The sequence below is a fragment of the Erpetoichthys calabaricus genome, chromosome 8, assembly GCF_900747795.2.
Source record: "Erpetoichthys calabaricus chromosome 8, fErpCal1.3, whole genome shotgun sequence".
Lineage (NCBI taxonomy): Eukaryota > Metazoa > Chordata > Cladistia > Polypteriformes > Polypteridae > Erpetoichthys > Erpetoichthys calabaricus.
In genome coordinates, this window is record NC_041401.2 from 45,249,754 (window position 1) to 45,265,267 (window position 15,514).

The 15,514-nt window shown below is 40.2% G+C and overlaps 1 protein-coding gene across 1 annotated transcript in view; it reads left to right on the plus strand.

The window, feature by feature from the left end:
* thsd7ba (thrombospondin, type I, domain containing 7Ba) overlaps window positions 1-15,514 on the plus strand; it is a 1,117,993-nt gene that overhangs the window by 1,087,222 nt on the left and 15,257 nt on the right. The window contains exons 23-26 of the mRNA XM_051931000.1: window positions 2,758-2,929; window positions 5,021-5,194; window positions 7,907-8,002; window positions 8,637-8,719. Of these exons, the coding sequence (XP_051786960.1) occupies window positions 2,758-2,929; window positions 5,021-5,194; window positions 7,907-8,002; window positions 8,637-8,719 (525 nt within the window). The remainder of the gene's footprint in view (window positions 1-2,757; window positions 2,930-5,020; window positions 5,195-7,906; window positions 8,003-8,636; window positions 8,720-15,514) is intronic.

The following is a 15,514-nucleotide window of genomic DNA, read 5'->3' on the forward strand; positions in this document are numbered from 1 at the left end:
AACAACATCCTTGAATACCTTCCATGGGATTTCCATGTGGCCCCACTAGTTGGTCTTTGAATTGCCCGATATTGACGATGTGTCTGATTTGTAGAACAACAAAGATGCATTCCCTTGGCATCAGTTGTTTGTGGAAACATCTCAGATATCTCAGATATTGAAATCCTTAACCATCCTTGGTCATTGCTTACATGAAAAGCTTTATCAGTCCAAGTTATGTACTGTATCTTTGTGAGGCCAGAGACCTAGACAACCTTCAGAACTGAATGAACAACTGGAACATGCAGTTTAATGTAGAAAAGTGCAAAGTGCTACACATGGGCAAAAGGAACATCAATTATAAATACAAGATGGGAGACATTGTCAAAAGGGAAGGAATCTGAAAAGGATTTGGGGGTATATGTTGACATAACATTTTCATCGACTAAGCAATGAATAGAAGCAATTATAAAGGCAAATAAATTGTTAGATTATACCATAAAAACTATGCTCAAACAATATAATGCACTATGAAGACTACATCTGGGGTGCTGTGTGCATTTCTGGTTAACGTGGTACAAAAAAGACATGTGTGGGGATCTAATCCAGGTCTTTAAAATCCTCAAAGGCATTGATAAAGTAGATCCAGCAACAGTCTTTTGTGTTAAGGGTGAATCATGTACTTGAGGACATCACTGGAAATTAAGGGGAAGTGCATTTAAAACTGAAGCCACTCTTTACACAAAGAGTTGTGGGTCTCTGGAACAAACGTCCAAGACATGCAGTTGAAGTCAGAACCTTGCTAACCTTTAAGAAGAATCTGGAAGAGATACGTTAACAGACAAGCTAGATGGGCAAAATGGTCTACTCTTCGTTTGTCAAAGACGTTTCTTATGTGTTGCACTTTTTCCTGTGGAACCAAATGCTTATGGAGTGGCCAAATCTTTTTAATGCAATTAGACTCTTTAGCATGGCTGACCCATTCACAAATTAAACAACAGTACATGGTATATCCAAGGTGCATTCCTAGTAGCAGCTCCACTACTTTTGATCATCACAGATGTTCTAGGTATAGTTGTTGGACTATACAGTATATGTATACTTACAATATGAAAGGAAAATCAAAAATGAGTGCAATAAAATGGTGTGTGATAGGAAAATGTAAAGATAATTTTTGTGATTAGCAGGCCAAAATCCATAAGATACCCCCAAAACTGTTCACTAAGCAAAATTTTCAAATATTCCAACGTAATTAATAGATGTAATATATTGTACAGCAAAAAACCTGGCACTGCATACAGGGGTATTTCCTTAATGCAGTGCTCCCAGAATAAGCTCTTGCCTCCTAAACAAGTTCAAGAAATGGATGAATAGATAGATATTGGTCAGTATGGGGTTTTCTCCAGGTACTTCTCTTTCTCCTGAACCAGTCCAAAGCATGGAAATTAGTCCAGTTTATTACTTGGTAAGGAGTTTGCATGTTCTCCGGGTGTCTACGTGGGTTTCCTCCGGGTACTCCGGTTTCCTCCCACAGTCCAAAGACATGCAGGTTAGGTGCATTGGTGATATTAAATTGTCCCTAGTGTGTGCTTGGTGTGTGTGTGCCCTGCGGTGGGCTGGCACCCTGCCGGAGTTTGTTTCCTGCCTTGTGCCCTGTGTTGGCTGGGATTGACTCCAGCAGACCCCGTTACCCTGTAGTTAGGATATAGCGGGTTGGATAATGGATGGATGGATGTACTGTATATTACTTGGTAACACCTGAATGCATCTATTACTCATTTACTATTATGTTACAAGACCTAAAAAACACTTCATAACGCTTACAAAACATCAGTAAAGTGTTTATTCTTCTGTGCAATGTAACATACTAACAAAACTTCATTTTGGAGTGGTCTGAGGTGGCTTAACTGAGACACATTTCTCTTGAGATTACAAGACCTGTGCATCCTTCATATTAAAAAGTAATTTTACCATCATGTCAATATGACACACTACACAGAGATGAACAGCCTGATGTTTTGTAAGCGTTATGAAGACCCAAAGAAGTGTGATGTTTTATAAATGTTATGAAGACCAAGAGAAGCCTTTATTAAGGTCTGGTAACATAACACTAAATGAGAAATATGATGCATGTATGCAGTACCCATACTAAAGTGATACTGATCACTCCAAAATGGTCCAGTGTAGCTGAGTTTGGATAGGTGATTGAGTGTCTTGTATTGTAATTGGCTAGTCACATGTACAGGGTTAGTTCTTCCCTTATACCCAAAACTACTGGCTCAAGCACCCCAAGAACTAGTATTAGAATCAGAGGCTTCATTAGATGGAGAGATCATTATATACTCAAGGTTCTTTTGTTATTTACAACAATACTTTCTTTAATCTTGTCCACTTGCTATCCTTAATATTAAGGTTTTCTGCAATCAGTTAATTATGCAATGCCAAGGTAAGGATAAATTTAAAGAACATTGTCCAACAGCAATTCTATAATAGTGTTCTTAGTGCACACAAAATAAACACTTCATTAAAAAATGTACTTCTTTAAAATATTCCAAATGCAATTGTTTACCTGTTATAATATACTGCTTGGAGCCATTTGTAAAGTTATTTCTCTTTGGATGCAAGAATAGCTAAACATCTTTTGACTCTGCCATTTTTTTTTATTTTCAGTACTAATCAACGTAGCAGACATCTTACTGCAGTTCTACTTCAAACTAGGGCTCTCTACAACTTTTTTTTACAATTTCCTCATTCTAACCTAGTAATATTTTTGTATAGGGAGCACAATGTGGAGAAGGGATTCGAAGGAGGAACTTGACGTGTGTGGTTCACAGTGGACTAGATTCTGACTTCTCGTCTGCTAAACCAGTCAAGGAAGAACAATGTGAGACAAATCTGATGAAATTTAACAGCCGGGAACTTGAGCAGCCATGTTCAGTTCCCTGTCCCGGTAAGTTTCCATCTGCTTTCTGGGGTTTAGGAGTAGGTTTAGTCTGCCCTCCTAGATGCACAGGATTGTCCACATGTAAATGTATACAACTATGACATGGACCTAGAAATTATTTGAAGGAAATAAAGAATAGCATTTCCATTTGAATATATTTTTGCTATGTTCCTTAGAATTTCAATGTTTCTTTATAGTATACTTTAGGGTGTACTTTAACTGTAATATTTTGATCTTGTGCCCCAAAGTACTTGCTTCTACAAGTACATGCCATGCCTAACAAGCATGAATTTATTTCTACTGCATGTTTTGATTCTAACAACATGAGAAGCTGTCAAGCAAAAATACAGCCAGTTCTCATTTTGATCTCATTCTATACCTTTCAGTATTTCAGGACTTAATCTGATGTTGTTTTGGAGAAATTCGATTAAAAGATTTGCATGCTTGATGAGTTGAATGGCCTGTTCTGTTCAAAACTGTTCTAATGATAAAAGAATGACTGGAGAGAAAGGAGTCCTGAGAATACCACAGTGACTGAAAAGGCCACACGTCACAAGATTTAAACCTCATCACACGTTTGTTGTAGGACAACAAGAAAGTCCCTTAGTTTGCCTGTATGTTGTATATATATATAGAAATGTTGTCTAAAAATTTGTTATGTCTCTGGGGAGACCATAATTAATGGGAAATTTTCTGTTTTTTCACATGGCAACTCACACACAAATGATGGCTTTTAAGGCTCTACAGTTTGTGGAGAAGTTTTCTCACAACTGATAAATACGCTGATCTCTGCACACAACTTCAAATCAGTCAAACTATAAATATGGATAAAGGAGGCCATAATAATATGTTTCTGTTAGAATTTTAACTGTTAAAATGTATTTGATGAAATATGCCTGTCACTTCCTCTTTATTTTCATTGGCTTAAAGTACTTAGTCTTTACAGAATGTTCCTGTCATCTAACAAATGAAAATGTACATATTTACAACACAAACTAAATTCACAATTTGCTTCTGTTACATTTTATAGAGCTAATTTGTTCATAATGCTGACAATAGTTATTGTATAAAGTACACATATTTATGATTTTACTTTAATTCATGTACATCATTTTTATTTATTTTTTATTATTAATCTTCAACAAGTAGAGAGAGGCATTTTATGAAGCACTTAAAATAAAGTAACATGTATGTTTATGAGGGTCCATCTCTTAAAACATTCAGATGAAAATAGAAGAGCCATTTGCTTCCTGCTTTACCTCTACAAACTGCTGCCAAGCTTTAATAATGTACAACTTTCAGAGTTTCAGTGTTTTCATTCCACTGAACCCACAATGCACAGTTTTCTCTTCTTGATATCTGATGTATTCCAAGTACCCATCAAGGCTTATTTTTGTCTTTTCTGCACACGTAATATAGTTTTATTTTGATTGTACACATTAGTTGATGAGTTTAATATTGTATTGTGATACTATGTAGAAATGTGGCTAAGGCATTGGACTTTAAACTGCAATGATGCTTGCTTAGCCCCTGCCTCTGACTCACTGAGCGAATAATTAGAAATGTAACTTAACCTAATATATGCATCTTCGGGGCTTGTAAGGAAAATCGGATTACCCAAGAACATGCAAACTCCACAAGGCTGTAGAGCAGTGAGACTTCAGTGCTAACCACACTCTGTATATTTCAAATTTGTGAAAATCATGTTAGAAGAATATATTATGAGTCTATTAATGCATTGACTATACCTAATGTAATAGTTTTGGCGAGACTATCCCAGAATTAAGTGCAAGCAGGAAGCAACACTAGTTACTGTAGGTGCCAATCCATTACCGGGGACACTTATTTACACGCGCGCTCACACCCACTCACACTGGGCCAGTTCAGTTACCTTTACTTGCACTTTTGGAAGATGTGGAAGGCATACCAGAATTCAATGAGAAAAACACGTTAACAAGGGGAGAACTTGCCGGTTTCCACCTCCAGCAACTGTAAGGCAGCAGTAATAACAACCATGTCACTCTAAAAATAAAAAATACAGTAAAGCCAATTTTTACATAATTGACATTCTTATATTTTCATGTCCTGCTATTCCAGGGGACTGTCATCTGACAGAGTGGTCTTCATGGAGTTCTTGTCAGCTTACCTGTCTGGACGGACGAAGTTTTGAGACAATTGGACGGCAGGCTAGATCAAGAGCGGTCATAATTCAGGCCTTTGAAAACCAAGACAACTGTCCTCAGCAAGTGTTTGAAACGAGACCATGTACAGGTACCATTAGAGCAGAGTTAACATTTACAAAAGAAAAGATGTAAAGAATAAATGTTAATATTTGTATTTATTTATAAATCTTTGTGCTGATAGATTTGTATCAGGATTTAATTGAAATGTATATCTTGACAGGTCCGTCCATCTTACTGCCACCTACAAGCCTGTTATTGATAGCAGCAGCTCTCATCCAAGCCAGAAGTTCTTATGTGTGTTTGGGGGTTTCTCTGTGTATACTCTTTCTTTCTCTATCTCTCCACTTGCTTCTGTAAAGTTTTAATTTCCATTTGGGGAGTCTTTATCCCTTTCTGTACAAATTTGACTGACTTCATAAGCAACAGTTTGAAGTTCCATAATTTGACTTTATTTAGGGTACAGGATTGTCTCAGAATTCTTGGAGCTCAAAACTAACTGTATTCTACAGACACACACACACACACACACACACACACGCACACACACACACACACACACACACACACACACACATATATGTATATATATATATATATAGTAAAAGAATATAGGCCTACCTTGACACCTAAAAATGTTTGTGCAGCCACCCGTATACTTGAATAAAGGCTCCAAAAGTGAAAATTGAAAGCACCGTAGTGTACAGATTGAGTCCAATACAGAACTGATTCACAAAAGGAAGTTGGCTGAGTTTTAAGGCAGGTAAGTGGAAGTAATGTCAGCAGGCCCAGAACTGGAAGTGATGTCAGTGGTCCCAGGCAGAATTTCCGGTGTTTGGTCTGCAGGGATAAAAGAGAAAGGGTTATTGCACCCTGCCACCCCCTGGCCTGGCGTGGAGTTACCTTCATTTGGTCCTTCTAGCTGCCTCCCATGCACACTTGTGTGACATTTGATCTATGGTTATGGAAGAGAAGTTTATGATCATTACTGCCCAAATTTTTAGGTGTTAACATTTCAAACTGATGGTAGTCTGGTGAAGTTGCTAGTCTGTTTCTGGCACTCTCAGGGTCCACTACCAACAGCAAAATTTTGTGTATATCATTTTTAATCTGTCATAGCCATTGTTTATTTAGCCAATAAGAGATCTAGTCACATAATAAATTATGTCATGTAGAAACGTTTGTAAACAGTTTTTTTCCATGAAAACAAGGGTGACCTCATGCTCCTACTGTGGCCTTCTACAGTATATAGCCAGAACCAAGTTCTGTATTGGTAGGATAAAATAGACTATAACAGACAATTCAAAGACAAATTCAAAGTGTCTTAAGTGAGGTGAATATAATATTAATGAATGCTCAGTGGTGGCCCTGAAGCTAGGAATCTGCACTGCCAATTGGAAGGTTGACGCCTTGGGCCCCGCAAACACCAGAAGTGACTCTACTCTGTTGGGCCCTTGAGCAAGACCCTTAACCTGCAAATGCTCCATTCTGGGTATGACGTTAATCTGCATCCAGCCCTGCAAGCAGGTCCCCCAATTTACAAGGAAAACTTAGGGGCTGGTGGCGGGATTGGCAGTCTAACCACCGTAAAAATCCTCACACTGTTCCAGTGTGGTGCTGAGGTGGCACTTGCTGCACTTAGGTCCCAATCCAAGTGATTCGTCGTGTGGTGAGTACGTCAACATCAGCTCATGCTCCCAACACCAATGTATAAGGCAGTTGCTTTTCAAGTTATTTTGTTTTTTTCCAATTTTAGTTTCTTTTAATGAAGGCTGGCAGTCACATAATTCACTTTTCCAAACTAGATAAGCTTGATGTATTACTTCCATTTATAGCAGAGAGTAAACCTATGAACATCAATATACTCTTTTTCTTTTTACTTTTTTGTATACATAGTATAGAGAAAGTATAGAAATCGTAAAAATATTCGACCTCGAGATTTTGATGAATCTTGACGTTTTAGACCTTCCTGTGTCTGAAAAGACCATTTTTGAAATTATGTCTGTCTACGTGTAAACAAATTATGTGATTACAAATTACTCAATCATCCAAATTTTTTGTATCATGGAAATATGTGTACATGATATTAAAAACTGTATTCAATATAACGCATATTCTTTCAATAACTATTATTCATTTCATTTTATTTTAAAGTGTACATCATCGGTTTAACAATAATGTGTAAACATTGAACTTGCCATGTAAATATAAAGATGTAATGGGAACAATAAGTTGCCAAGTCCCCATCGTGTTCCTGGTAATACATTTAATTTTATGATTTTTGTTTTTATTTCTGCCATCATTATCATAATTAAATGTAGCTGAATGCAGTTTTACCTATAGCAATTTATTGCAATAAATATTATATAATACTAACACTTTTTCTATGTTTTTAGGTGACTATAACTCTTTATTACTTTGCATCTAATCTAGGTAATTCATATGTAATCATGAAAAAATTCCACCACTGTTTTCGACCTTCCTAAGTGTGGAAATATCATTTTAATATAAAGTTTGATTATAAATAAAGATAAATGATTGTGTACCGATATTATCAATTAGTTATGATGAGAAACAAAGACATATAATATTTGGGAAATATTGCGTAACTGGAAGTGCTTGTGATGACCTTTTTTTGTATGTCAGTATACGAGAAGGTCAAGGAAAGCACACTTCCGATTTTTTTTAATAAAATTATGGATATCAACACTTATTAGATATATCTTAGAGAATTAAATAAAGCAGAAAGTATTACTTGATTAATGTCTACTCATTTAATTTGCTTCTTTGTATTTCATTGCAGATGGTAAATGTCATACCTATGAATGGAAAACAAGTCCATGGAGAGACAATGAACGCTCCGTCTGGTGTCAACGCTCTGATGGTGTTAATGTTACAGGTATGCCAACAAAACCCAACTTTAATTCTATTTAATTCATTTTTTCTGTGGCCTACTTTTACTGTGTTCTCTGTTTTCTCCTTTACCTTGCAACCATTTGATTTGGACAGATGTTAACAAATGAATATGTACTGAGTGTATGTAAAACTCAAGATAGGTTCACGATTAGTCCAGGGTGTCCCATCTCAAGTAACCAAAGACTGTAATTATCACTGAGTGGGTAATATAAATGAATACCTAAACAGATGGATCAAAACCAAAACTCAAGTACAAAATATCAACCATTCTGTATAATTGGGTTTTACATTCATTGGCTTCTTTCTATTAAGGAGTTACAGACAGAGTATATTACATGCAGCAGATGAAAATGGAAGTCAGTGCTGTGTTGATAAAAAATAAACACTTCAGTATATTAATTCTCAGTATCTGTAATCCTGTTTGCATGAAAAGCTTCAGCTAGAGGCATTACTTTGGGATATTTTGAAAAGCAATTTGTGATTTGAAAATGACAGCATTGTCAGATTGATCAAATGTTCAGGTAACTTTTCCATATTATTACTGAGTGTGTGAAGTGTTTAATTTTCTAGTGAACAGAAAGTAACATATTTTATGCTGTATTTTTCATGTATTCAAGGGGGATGTTTTTTACAGAATCAACCAGAGACAGTCAGACACTGCCATCCACCTTGCACCAAACCCTTCTCTCACTGTACTCAGGTATTTATGAAAGCAATGACTTTTTGTTGATTTAATATGTAACTGGATTTTAATCACAAATATACCGATAAACCTAAAGATATATACAACACATAAACAGACAGTAGTAGCTAAAAGGAGGCGTGAAAGAATGACACAAAGTAACATAAGCAAGTGCTTAATTGAACAAGTAGCATTTCATTGTGTTCAGAGTCATGTCTGAAAAGGCCAGACAGCCCTTGTTGTCCTGAATTACAGTTAGCATGATTTGCAGAATGCTTAGTGAGTCTGAAGGAATGGGGGTGGTGAGCATGTTAAACAAAATATTCAGTTTCAAAGACAGCACAACTAGACGGTGTAACTTAAGGACAAGTATCTTAAGTGAGGTGAATATAATACTGCTATACTAAGTAATGGGAAGAAATATTATAATATAATGATACTGAATGTTTTCTTGGCAAAGTGTTGAGTGCTGTCATGCCATTAGAAGAGAAGCTAAATGCCTGATGTGATCACCTTCATCCAATATTGGAATTATCTATTCCCGGGAATTTGGGAATCCCACATGTCATTCCCGGGAATCCCGGGCTCCTAGGGATGACACAGTGCACGGGCATCTCACATGTGAACGGTTTTAGAACGACCGACACTTATTTTTAATAAAACTACTGCAATATGTTGACACAAATAAAAGACTAACCTTATCTACAAGCAGTTCATGCTGTCATATACTGTAAGTACATGTATCTTTAGTTGCGGTAATAAGAACGTAGAAAGCACAACATGTCCAGCGTGCGGTCGTCCAGGTGAGAGCGCACCTTCGTGCAGGGTACGCCAGCCGCTGAGAAAGCATGCTGTGCGTCCACTGAAGTAGGCGGCACAGTCATCAGATACTGATACACTTGTTCTAAACAACGCCCACGCTTGCCGTTGCTCTGAAACACCGCCATTTCAGCTTTTACTGATGCATCCCGTTTCTTGTCATCATTCTGTGATGGCAAGATTCTTGGCACAGATAATGCGGATGCAACAGACTGATGCATTGCAATTTCAAGTTGCTGTTCAAAGCTGTTGCCTGATGAAGTGCAAGCTGCAGCAATGGCGCCACCTTAATTATTTTCAGCTATTTTCTGTTATTTCTTGATCGATTTTTACACTTTTACACTCTATATATGCGAGCTTGGCCATTCCCATTTTCCCGGGAATTACAGCAGTTTCGGGAATGAAAAATATCTGGGAATCCCGGGCTCCCGGTAATGGATTCCCTAATCTCAATAAATTGGTGCCCTAACTGGGGATGGTGAAATGACTTCTGTGCACAAAGATTGGTAGACTTTCTTCAAGTGGACAGAAGCTCATATCATCTCACATAAGTGTAATGTTTGGTAGACTGAATGCATTGGTCCTTTCAAAATGTTCTTGTGACACATGGAGGGAAAACACTTTTATTTAACTTTGTACGCTTTTTGGTTTATTCTTGTTTCTGCTGAATTATGTATATAAAAGTTAATATGATTTAAAACCTTTCTACTGTAAAATAAGTCCTAAAATATAAACTTATTTTAAAAATAATGATGTAATATTTTATTCTCATACCCTTTTAAACAACTTCACAAATGTTTTCAGCATGTTGAAAAACTATCTCACCAGGGAAAAATTTCAAATACGCCTTTCTATTTAAATAAGTACTTTGCTCTTTATATTTAAATTCAAACTACAGAGCCATTTCTGCTCTAATTTGTAATGCACACTGTGATATTGCTCAGCAGGAACTGCGTCTTGTACAATATGAGTTAATTGATCAGCAGATCACTGCTTTGAAAGTATTGTCAGAACTGAATGCTAGCATATGTGGCAAAGTAAGCCTGTCTTGCCTGAACCCTCCACCATAGCATGCAGCTACTTAATGATCCTGGTGCAGTTGAACTGAGTGTTGCTTTTGTGCTGCACAGATGGTTCCCTCTTGTGTCTTATTTTTCAAGTTCTTCAATGCCTGCTGATGAGACATGAAATGGGCACTTGGGATAAGATAAGAGGCAGCTAATTGCTGAGATTGTATTTTATATTCCAGGAGAACACAGACAAAGAAAGTTTTTTAGAGGAAGTTACCAACAACTAACAAGTGCAATAGCATGGTTTGGGTTTACTCGTAATTGTAGATGACTCAGATTAAAACACTGGACACGAGCATGAGCATCAGCTAAGACTTCTCTTAAATTCAGTAATATACAGTAGAGCACATTCAAAACCTCTATAAATATATATTGACCGAGGGAACTGACCAAGAACCCAGAAGAAAAGTGCCAACCGGGCAACCTCATTTAATAAACAGAGGAATAATAAAAAGGACTCATGCCCTTAGAACCTGATTAGGGGGGCTTTTCCCTGCATATAGTATGGGACATCAATGGGAGCCCTGTCTCCATTGGGATCCTGGTTCCAAAAGAACACCTCCTTTCAAGGACTACAGGTTTTTATGGTGTTCTGGGTGGAAGGCCCTTCCCATAGCCTTGAGAGTGGGGCTAGTTGCTCTCCTTGGACACCTTGTTGGAACTGCGATGGACAGAGAAAAAGTGGTTAGCACCGGTGCCCCTCTTGTCCCAAGATATTACTTTACTGTTCGTAGGTACACATGCACGACAATATATATACCAGACAGTGACTTGTAAAAAATGTTCATTCCCAAAACTGTTTTAACATTTATTAGCTCATTAGTTTGTAAACTTACAGTATATTAAACCAAGATTTTTTTCCTCTGATCTACAGTATGTACACTGTACAGAATGCCAAATCATTATAAACAAACTGAAAAAGCTTTCAACAGTTTGCTAAAGGAAACATCAAAATTGTGACATTCAAAAAGTATTCCTATCTTGCTGCAGTTCAGTGTATTGCCTTACCAACTCACCCAATTTATAGATTTTAAGGAAATGGCTGGATCACCTCTGTTCCATTAATTTGAAGATAATTACAGTGCAACACTGTAGTAGGGATTTTCCAGAACACAAACCAAAAATGAAAACAAATGAGCATCCAAAACAAATCAAGGTATAATAATAGGGAAGCAAAGATAGGTTTATAGGGTCATTATTGTCTTGTGCACAGAATATAGTGAAATTCTTACTTGCATGTGCTAATCAACATGCAACATGTCTTCACTCTCTAGCACCATATAAGGCCATCTCAAAGGCACAGCATATACAGTACATTAGAGCTTAGGGCAGTCTTTCATATGGAAATGGAAAGAAAATTAAAACTATGTATACATATATATAAACTGTACTATGTTATATAGTACCTGGCAAATAATGCAAAGAATAGATGACACATGTTTGTCCCTAAATCAGGCTCATCAGGTGTACGCACTTTCGATTCCCCTTGTGGGATTGACCTTCAGTTGTCAAAGCCTCAGATGTTACGCCACGACGGCTGGTTTACTTACTTGACAGGGCGTAGATTGGAGTATTACATGCATAGGTTTGATCACAACCTGATAACATGTCTATAATCTGATTCTTGCAACTGAGGACGTGGCGAATGTCTGCTGGCTGGCCGACCAACCACAAGTATTACCTGGTTGGTAACCACCCAAATATATATATATATATATATATATATATATATATATATATATATATATATATATATATATATATATATATGGTTGAAATAGTTTTACTGTCAAATAATGCAAAGAGTACGCAACACGTGTTTCGCCCTAATTCTGGGCTCATCGGGCATACACACTCACTGCATCCCATCTCAGGAATCGAACCTTGAACGTCAGCGCCAGAGGCGAAGCCCCTAACGTTGCGCTACGGCGTGTGGTTCGTTTATTTGACAGTATGTAGATCGGGATAATTACATTCATGGCATTCGTAGTCTGAATCACAATCTGATTGTATGGGTGGATACCTGCCAGGTAACGCTTGTGGTTGGTCAGCAAGTCGGCTAACATCCGCCACGGTGCCTTCTTTTCAGTTGCGAGAAGCAGATCATAGAATGGTTGAAATAGTTTTACTGTCAAATAATGCAAAGAGTACACGACACGTGTTTCGCCCTAATTCTGGGCTCATCAGGCGTACACACTCACTGCATCCCCTCTCGAGCCCAGAATTCTTTTATTCTTTATGATTACCCATCACAAAAATCGCAAAACACATTTAATAAGCACCAAGAAAAACTGACATGGAATGCCTTACAAACAAGACAGTTCAATACCAGAAGTAATATATGACTGAATCACCTTCTTTTTTCCTCCAGTACTCTATGACCTCTGATGTAGAGGAGGCAGCTCCTTTAATGCCGCACTCGATAGTATTTCCGGTGCAATAGCAATCCACATCGGAAGCACTTCCAGGCCTGTTGGAAGCACCCCAGAGTAGTAGTGGTTTTCTGTTGCAGCTCCCGCCGGCCGTGCCCAAGTACCGCAACAGGGCTACAACTCCCAAACTGTCCTACGGGTGTACCAAAGGGAGTTCTACCAGAGGGATTTCGCCACCCTGTATATAGAGGAAAAACATTTTCTGGGAAGCAGTCTCCCTCTTCCCTTCCATTATGGTCTCCTGGCCAGGAAAGGTACCATCAATCAACCTGGCCAGGATGTCTGTCCATCCATATCAACCCCTTTGTGGACTCCTGTCCAGGCAAGGAATTGCCATCCAGTTCCTTCGGGATGCCAATCCCTCCATTAAGGCATTTACTACATATATATATATATCCATCCATCCATTTTCCAACCCACTGAATCCGAACACAGGGTCACGGGGGTCTGTTGGAGCCAATCCCAGCCATCACAGGGCACAAGGCAGGAACCAATCCTGGGCAGGGTGCCAACCCACCGCAGGACTATATATATATATGTATATATATTATATGTATATATGTGTGTGTGTGTATATATATATATATATATATATATATATCCATCCATCCATCCATCCATTGTCTCCCGCTTATCCGAGGTCGGGTCGCGGGGGCAGCAGCTTGAGCAGAGATGCCCAGACTTCCCTCTCCCCGGCCACTTCTTCTAGCTCTTCCGGGAGAATCCCAAGGTGTTCCCAGGCCAGTCGAGAGACATAGTCCCTCCAGCGTGTCCTGGGTCTTCCCCGGGGCCTCCTCCCGGTTGGACGTGCCCGGAACACCTCACCAGGGAGGCGTCCAGGAGGCATCCTGATCAGATGCCCGAGCCACCTCATCTGACTCCTCTCGATGCGGAGGAGCAGCGGATCTACTCTGAGCCCCTCCCGGATGACTGAGCTTCTCACCCTATCTTTAAGGGAAAGCCCAGACACCCTGCGGAGGAAACTCATTTCAGCCGCTTGTATTCGCGATCTCGTTCTTTCGGTCACTACCCATAGCTCATGACCATAGGTGAGGGTAGGAACATAGATCGACTGGTAAATTGAGAGCTTCGCCTTGCGGCTCAGCTCCTTTTTCACCACGACAGACCGATGCAATGCCCGCATTACTGCGGATGCCGCACCGATCCGCCTGTCGATCTCACGCTCCATTCTTCCCTCACTCGTGAACAAGACCCCGAGATACTTGAACTCCTCCACTTGGGGCAGGATCTCGCTACCAACCCTGAGAGGGCACTCCACCCTTTTCCGGCTGAGGACCATGGTCTCGGATTTGGAGGTGCTGATTCTCATCCCAGCCGCTTCACACTCGGCTGCGAACCGATCCAGAGAGAGCTGAAGATCACGGCCTGATGAAGCAAACAGGACAACATCATCTGCAAAAAGCAGTGACCCAATCCTGAGCCCACCAAACCGGACCCCCTCAACACCCTGGCTGCGCCTAGAAATTCTGTCCATAAAAGTTATGAACAGAATCGGTGACAAAGGGCAGCCCTGGCGGAGTCCAACTCTCACTGGAAACGGGTTCGACTTACTGCCGGCAATGCGGACCAAGCTCTGGCACCGATCGTACAGGGACTGAACAGCCCTTATCAGGGGGGCCGGTACCCCATACTCTCGGAGTACCCCCCACAGGATTCCCCGAGGGACACGGTCGAATGCCTTTTCTAAGTCTTCAAAACACATGTAGACTGGTTGGGCAAACTCCCATGCACCCTCCAGGACCCTGCTAAGGGTATAGAGCTGGTCCACTGTTCCGCGACCAGGACGAAAACCACACTGTTCCTCCTGAATCCGAGGCTCGACTATCCGACGGACCCTCCTCTCCAGGACCCCCGAATAGACTTTTCCAGGGAGGCTGAGGAGTGTGATCCCTCTGTAGTTGGAACACACCCTCCGATCCCCCTTCTTAAAGAGGGGGACCACCACCCCGGTCTGCCAATCCAGAGGCACTGTCCCTGATGTCCATGCGATGTTGCAGAGGCGTGTCAGCCAAGACAGTCCTACAACATCCAGAGCCTTGAGGAACTCCGGGCTTATCTCATCCACCCCCGGGGCCCTGCCACCAAGGAGTTTTTTGACCACCTCGGTGACCTCAGTCCCAGAGATGGGGGAGCCCACCTCTGAGTCCCCAGGCTCTGCTTCCTCATTGGAAGGCATGTTAATGGGATTGAGGAGGTCTTCGAAGTATTCCCCCCACCGACCCACAACGTCCCGAGTCGAGGTCAGCAGCGCACCATCCCCACCATATACAGTGTTGACACTGCACTGCTTCCCCTTCCTGAGACGCCGGATGGTGGACCAGAATCTCCTCGAAGCCGTCCGAAAGTCATTCTCCATGGCCTCCCCAAACTCCTCCCACGCCCGAGTTTTTGCCTCAGCAACCACCAAAGCCGCATTCCGCTTGGCCTGCCGGTACCTATCAGCTGCCTCCGGGGTCCCACAGGACAAAAGG